General features: G+C 31.9%; 1 protein-coding gene across 1 annotated transcript in view; it reads right to left on the bottom strand.

Annotated features, from left to right (window-relative positions):
• Window positions 1–468: 468 nt before the first annotated feature.
• PXDNL (peroxidasin like) overlaps window positions 469–7,510 on the bottom strand; it is a 477,154-nt gene continuing 470,112 nt past the window's right edge. The window contains 3 exon segments of the mRNA XM_039869313.1: window positions 469–548; window positions 551–606; window positions 4,901–5,015. Of these exon segments, the coding sequence (XP_039725247.1) occupies window positions 469–548; window positions 551–606; window positions 4,901–5,015 (251 nt within the window).

Here is a 7,510-nt window from a genome sequence, read left to right as displayed (position 1 = left end):
GAGTTCAGAGGAGGGTGGAAATTTAAGAATAACTTTTTTGGAAATGAAGTCAGATAAAGCAGTAATTCCTAAGAGGCTTCTTTGACTCCATCCCCGCTCCCCCCGAAAAAAGATAAGAAAAGTATGTGTTATGCCTGTTACAAATTATCTACAACCACAGAGATGAAGAGAACATCCAAACACAACTATTCAGAAATGCGCTGACAAAAACTCAGAAACTCACTGGCAGAGAACCTTGGACACTAGAATCTTGTGTATTGAAGACTTTGGCATTAGATAGAAAGGACGAAGTTATCTGTATCAGTGTAATGTGAGTTTCACCCAAGCTCTCCTTCCTCTAGTTCAACTTATTATTGCAATGAAAATCCCCTTGTATGTAGCTATTATCTGATATTGTACTCTATATTTGGAGAGTTATTTAATATTTTATTTTAATTTAGTTTTTCCAATCTGTGTAATAAGGGCATGTTACTTGGGGGGGGGGACTCTGAGAGCTTTGATTTTTTGAATTTCTACTGAAGAATTGCTGAAATCCTGAGTAAATTTTCTTTTGTGAGGAGTGTCGCATTTCTACCATCTTTATCCATGTACAAATTATCTTGTTGCCTATTTATAAAAGAAGCAAATAATATGCCGAAAAATAGAAGTCACATGTTGATAAAAAAAATTAACAAATATTCCTTAGACATTTGAAGCATAACGAGGCATTGTAATTGCCGTTCTGTATGATCATAAAAAAAATGTGACTGGAATTAGAATTTAAAATTAAATGGCATAGAAGAAGATAATCCAGTGTCACATTTTCTTCACATAGTTCATTTTAAATAAGGAAGTATTTCCTATGAAATAAAGGGAATGTCATGTTATATTACATATATGTTTGACATATTTAGATCTCAAAGTATGTCTTTTCTAATTAATTTTTCATTTCACTTTACACAATGAACAACTGTGACAAATTAAATATTACATGTTATGTAGCACCCAGGTATAAAAGTCCCTCACTCTATTTCAAATTCATGGCAAGAATTAAGTTAAGATAAGGATATTATGTCTGACAATAACAATTTTCAGATGCAAAATAGCTCAGTATTGTAGATAATAAAAAAAAATAAAAAGTCTTGAGTAGAGTTTAAGATATGTTTCTTAGAGCTTAACTGAAGTTCTCAAAAGACAGGTAAATAACAAGTTTAGAAATTGAATTGAAAGTTCCATCTATCTATGATTATCATGTGCTATTAAAAATATATTTATACAAATTTAATTTATTTGACATGTTATCTGTGTCTCAGGTTTTTATTATTTTTTCTAAATTTTGTTAAAATTTTTTTTCTTGTGAAGTCACTGTAACTTCAAAATTGTTCTACTTTGTCCTGCTTGCTATATGTCTTCTATTGTTCAGTAAGAAAATGGCTTGCCAGAAACATTACATCCTATACGCTTATAAAATAATTTCTAAATCAGGGACATGTTTTAAATCTTACATCAGAGAAGAAATTTAGAAAAGGGAATCACTGAAAAATAATAAAAGTTTCCAATGCCAGTGCCTTAGTCACTAAACTGTATGTCCCTTAAGACACTGAATTTTTGGCACATGAATCAATATAGTGCCCACATGCCAGCTTCCACTATGGTGCTCTGTTAAAGTCAATTCAAGTGTACAAGTGTTGACAGGGATAACATTAATAAAAATTGATAATTTTAGTTAAAATGATTTGATAATTTTGTTTTCATAATGTTCTCTCCTATAAATCCTCATTGTCTAATCAAGAAGTATTTAACTACAAAATAGTCTGGATGATTGCATAAAGAGATAGTCAAGATTTAAAGTACAGAATGTAAGAACATGAAGCATGGCTGATGTTGGCAAAACCAAATGTACAAGATGATATTCACAGTTTAACAAATATGGGTATATGTCATGTATCAGCATTACGCTGAGATAGGTGTAAGGGTGTTTTCAGTAGGCTACTCACATTCTTTCTGAAAAGATTGGTTGATAAGCAAGGGTGAGATACAATATTAGAAAGTCAAATAAGAAAGCAATGACTTCTGCCTGAAGGATTGGGGATGAGTTCAGAGAAACTATGAAGAGGATTGTAGTTCTTTGTCCATTTCAAGGATCATGTAGTAACTTCTACTCTGCACCAGGCAGTAGCCTAAGTACTGGAGTCCTCTTCATGTCACTTAATCCAGTCAGCAGTGTTAAGAGACACTTTATATAGTGTTGTTTTTCAGATAAGAATACATGTCCATGTTATATAGCTATTAAATTAGACAGCTGGAAGGCAAATCAGGATTTTAAAAATTAAAAAATCCTTTCCTAACCACTACATGGAATGTTTTCCATTCATTAAGTGCTGAGGGTGATTTTAAGCATGGCTAGATTTGTGTTTTAGGCACTGAAAAAGGAGAAAAGAGAGACAAGGATAAAGATATTATTGAAAAGAAAAAAAAGATGGATATTATGGATGTTGCTATAATTCAAATCGTTATTTAAAATATGAAATTCATCATAGAGTTTGAAAGAAAGGATAATAATATTATACGAGTTACACTGATTTTAATTCATGAATAGTGTATTGAAAGAAAGGCTCAATTTGCAACCAAGACAGGGTAAATGCAAGAAAGATGAATGTGCAGAGAAAGGTAAAAGAGAAATCATATCCAAGTGATTTGTGTGCATCAGTTAAGGGGATTTGACCCTCTTTGGTCTAAACAACTATGATACATTTTAGCACAACAGACCAATCTACGAAGGGTTACTGAAGTATGAGTAGTTATAAGATAAAACAAAGCTCTTATTATTTTTTGTCAGGTTAATGATAAAAGGAACTCCCAGTTGCAAGGTTTGTGTTTGAGTACAAGTTTGGTAAGATTGGCAGGAGGTTAAACATGAAATTAACCAATCTTAAGCTGACTTACTGAGGCAATATGTAAGCAGAACTCTGATGAAGCCACCATTATTTTCTAGTCTTAAGAGTTTAGATAATAATATATATTAGTTGTATATTATTAAACAATTAATGGCTGTAGGGCAGGATAGAAGGCAGCAATGGGTGTTTTATCTATGCCATACACTTGTTGACATGACTGGAAGAGCCAGATCCTCATTAACATCTTATAAGGAACGAGAAATTGCCCACGAATATGTGGGTACAACATGCATTTCTAATTTGTACTGATGAAACATCTCACCTAGTTGAATCAATTACAAACCAAATAAAATACCAAAATCAATAAAGGGCCAAGTGACCGTTCTCTGCCACCTGAATTATTTGAAGACAGTTTTCACTGGGGCCACCACTCCTAGTCAACATTCTAATCACCTTGCTGGAAGAAACACCAGGAACACACAAAATAGATTTGCTTTCTTTAGCCTAGATATGAAGGGCTTTCTCTAGCTGCCTCAATCTTCTTTTATAGAACATTCTTGCAGAGTGTTCTTCATCCCTAAGTATTGAACACTCCAGTCATTTATCCCCACCAACTTTAATGCTCTCCAAACATTTCTTACTTCTCTTTGCTCTGATGACTTTGCTTATCGTACTTTCATACTGTAAGCCCTCAATCTCTATCAAATTTTTAATCTATCCTTCAAGATATCTCCTCTGTATAGCCTGTCTAAGGTCTCAGTAAGAATTAATCCTCCTTGTTGTTTACTATATTGCATCCTAATTGGATTTCTTATTAGTACTTATATGAGCATTTTTGTTAAATGAGTTAATATTTGTACAGTGTTTAAAAGAATATTTGGTATATAGTGAGCACCATAGGAGCATTAGCTGTTCTGTCTTTTATGGAATGCCTTTAAAATGTTAGGTACTGTATTAATATTAATATAATATAAATAAATATATATTTACATATATATTCCCAACATAACAAACCCATAAAGTAAGTATTATTATACCCATTTTATAGCCAAGGAAACTGAAACTCAGGAATTTTACATAACTTGTATAGTTATGAAGCAGAATATGAATCTGTATGCCTGAATCTAAAACTTTGCCCATCTCTTCTATCACACAACACTATCTACTCTTGTAGACTGTAAAGCCTACAAGACAGGGACCACGTCTTATTCATATTTATATATTTCACAAGTTCCCACTAGTTATTAAGGAAATGGCCTCCAGAAATGTATTTTGAATTTGACTGAATTATACTACATAAGAGCAAGCTGTGAAAGACAAAGTCTTTATGGATAGTGCCTTCAGTGGCACCTAACCTATGAGGCTGTGAATTGCAGTCTTTATGCTGGTACTTTGATTACACAAGTGACTATTGAACATATAAAAAGAGATATTAGATATATCTATGCACAAGTCAATGTTTCTATCTTCAGAAGCTTCCAAGTCAATGGAGAGGAGTAATTTTGTAAAGTAACTATATATGAAGCTAGAATATAAGTCACAAGAGAAGTCCTAAGAGATCTCAAAGGAATATGATTGACATTTCCTAATTTCCTAAGAGTTGAAAAATTTTCCATCTTGGCCACAAATTAAGCCTTCCTTGCAATGCACTATACATAAATTAAAATCAACTTAATTTGATAAATGTTACCTTTTTTTACAAACAATATGCTGAGTTTTATGTTTTTGAAAAGAATTTGAAAAACAAGAACATGTATAATGTGATTTAAGGAATCAAAAATAACATCTATGATGTGCAATTTTCTGCACTTTACTGAGAAAAACTTATTGCCAAACATGCCCTGGATATGCTGTTACAGAGTGAAAGAGAACCCATATATATTACAAAATTTATCTATGTGTTTGTTCCTCTTTACAAAATTTGTAAATGAGTCAACTATGGTATTTATACATCCCCTCAAAATGCATATTTGAAACAAATCTATACTAGATAAACTAGAAAATTTAGATATTTCTTTACATACCTAATAGTTACATCACTGAAGTCTATACTTTTCTCTTCAAGATAGCTGTACTGACCAGAGAGTTTCTTTTGAGATTCTTGTGTGAATGCTCTAAACTGCCCTCTACTCTTATAGTCTGTGGGGGGAAAGCATTCACATGAACATTGTGAGAGATGGGGTTCCACCTTCCTGTCTACATTATTTCTTTGAGAGAGGAGAGAGAGAGAAACAGAGAGACAGAGAGACAGAGAGAAACAGAGACAGAGACAGAGAGACAGAGATTCAGTTAGGGTTGATACTAGGTCACATATTTCTAGTGTCCTATGGTTGAATTTGTTTTTACTAAAGCACATGAGGTAAGGCAGTTTGCAAAAACTTTAGAGCTTCCAGGGGAAAAACAATGCTGAATCTGAGTAAAGACAAGGATCACAGAGTATGTTATTTTATTGGCTAAAGGATTCGACAATGTGGAAAGGATCAGAAGTGTTGTGGGTGGAATGCTTAAAATTTTGAACAATTTGAACCTTATACACACCTGCTACCGAATAGAGATTTGTTTTTAAAATGACCTCTACTGCTCAACAATGTGCATATAGTTAACATTACTGTATTGTGCACTTAAAAATGGTTAAGATTAAAAAAATGATTAAGATCATAATTTTATTTATTTACTTTGAAATATTGTAAAAATAGACTTTTTAATTTAATTTTATTATTAGTTTCAAGTACACAGTACATTTGTTAGACATTTATATAGTTTATAAAATGATCACCCTAATTTCTTTTTCTCCTCTGGCTCTCCATCTAGCCATTACATTAATGCTAACTGTATTCCCTATGCCATGCTCCCCATACCCATGACCATCTATCAACTATTAATGTGTGCTTTTTTAACCTTCTACTACTTTCTTCCAGCCCCCCAATTCCCCTCTTCTGGATTGTTCTCTATATTTGTGAGTCTGTTTTTGATTAGTTTGTTCTTTTAGTTCCCTAGATTCCTCATATAAGTGAAATCATATGATATTTATCTTTCTCTGTCTGACTTATTTTATTCAGTATAATAACTTCTAGGTCCACCCATGTTGTTGAAAATGGTAGGATTTCATTTTTTAATGGTTGAGTAATATTCCATTGTACACATGAACCATTTAAAAATGTTTTATTAGTTTCTGGCATACAGCACAATGGTTAGGCATTTATATAATTTATGAAGTGATTCTCCCAGTTACTCTTGTACCCATCTGGCACTATACATAGCCATTACAATATTATTGGCTATATTCCTTTTGCTGTTGTATATTTTTTTTAACACAACAAAAAGATATAAGAATGATATGAAAAACTTTGTGAACATAAATATAAAACTTAAAAAAAAAAGTCCTGTAAATTTTATCTGAAACAGATGGACTGGAAGTAAAGATATTTTCATGGAAAAAAAAAAACAATAATATAGGGACAAATTCTAGGTATTTTCACTGTAAACATCTTTGCCTTAGAGATGTTTGCTACACTTTGCCGTGTAACTAATTAGCTATAAGACAGTTTTGCAGTTAAAAAAAAAAAAAAGATAAAATCAAGAAAAATTAAAGAGGGGCATTAAATAAAGACAAAATTGAAAGAATTATTGCAGAATACAAAATATTTGAATACATTTAAAATGTGCGTAGATTCATGGCAATACTGTGCAAATAACTTATTTTATTTTGTGGATTGTACATAAGTTTTGCCTTTGTCCTATGGGAAATGTAAGTTACACTCTGTGCCCTCAAAGAGGGCCCTCTACCTCTTCTTCTCCTCCCAGGGTAGTGTGTCTCATAATAAGAAACCAACTCTTGGGACAAATCGTTGTCATCTGGAAAAAATGCTATTTTAAGACCACCACAGATGCCAAGTCCACACATCACTGAATAGATCATCATGAGGGCTAGATAAGATTTATGTATAATAGGAAAATGGGAGTAACTGAGAGCACTTTGTCAATAAAGAAATAAAAATGAATTGATAAATTAGCTTAAATACATTAAGTATATCAAAGGTGTGATTGAGTCATCAATAGAAAATGAAACTAAACAACAGCAGAAAACAAACAAATAAAACTGTGAATTAGTTATTTTATCTATTTTTACAGCAAAATGGCCTTATAGCCAATTAGTTGTGTGGCAAAAATTTTTTGGCAAATTTTTTTGGCAAAAATGCTTGATTCAAAGATATCTGAGGCAAAGATGCTTATGGCAAAAATACCAAACTTTGTAAGAACCTACCTTTCCACACAGTAAAATCATTATATATAAAGATCAAAAAAAAATTAAAAAAAGGAGTTGTTAGTACTAATGGAAAATATTAGATCAAAATGTTATAAAAATCTCAGAGCACCTAACTATGCTTTCAAATCTAAAGATTATATTGGGCAACCTAAATTGGAGGGGATGGAATGATTACTTTATAGATTTCAGTGTTGGAGAATTAGCAAATTATTTTTTAGGAAAGGTAAGTAAAGAGAACTTAAATATTTATCTTAACATATGCAAATTAAATTTAAGAAGAGTATTTTTCATGATAGATTGTTAATCAAACATGAAGATGAACTTTAAGCAGATTTTTAAATAAAATTAACTGCAAATGCTATAAAGT

Source organism: Pteropus medius, unplaced genomic scaffold, assembly GCF_902729225.1.
Source record: "Pteropus medius unplaced genomic scaffold, Ma_sr-lr_union100, whole genome shotgun sequence".
Classification (NCBI taxonomy): domain Eukaryota; kingdom Metazoa; phylum Chordata; class Mammalia; order Chiroptera; family Pteropodidae; genus Pteropus; species Pteropus medius.
Note: the sequence above shows the minus strand (reverse complement) of the source record. Positions and strands in the feature narration are given on the sequence as shown.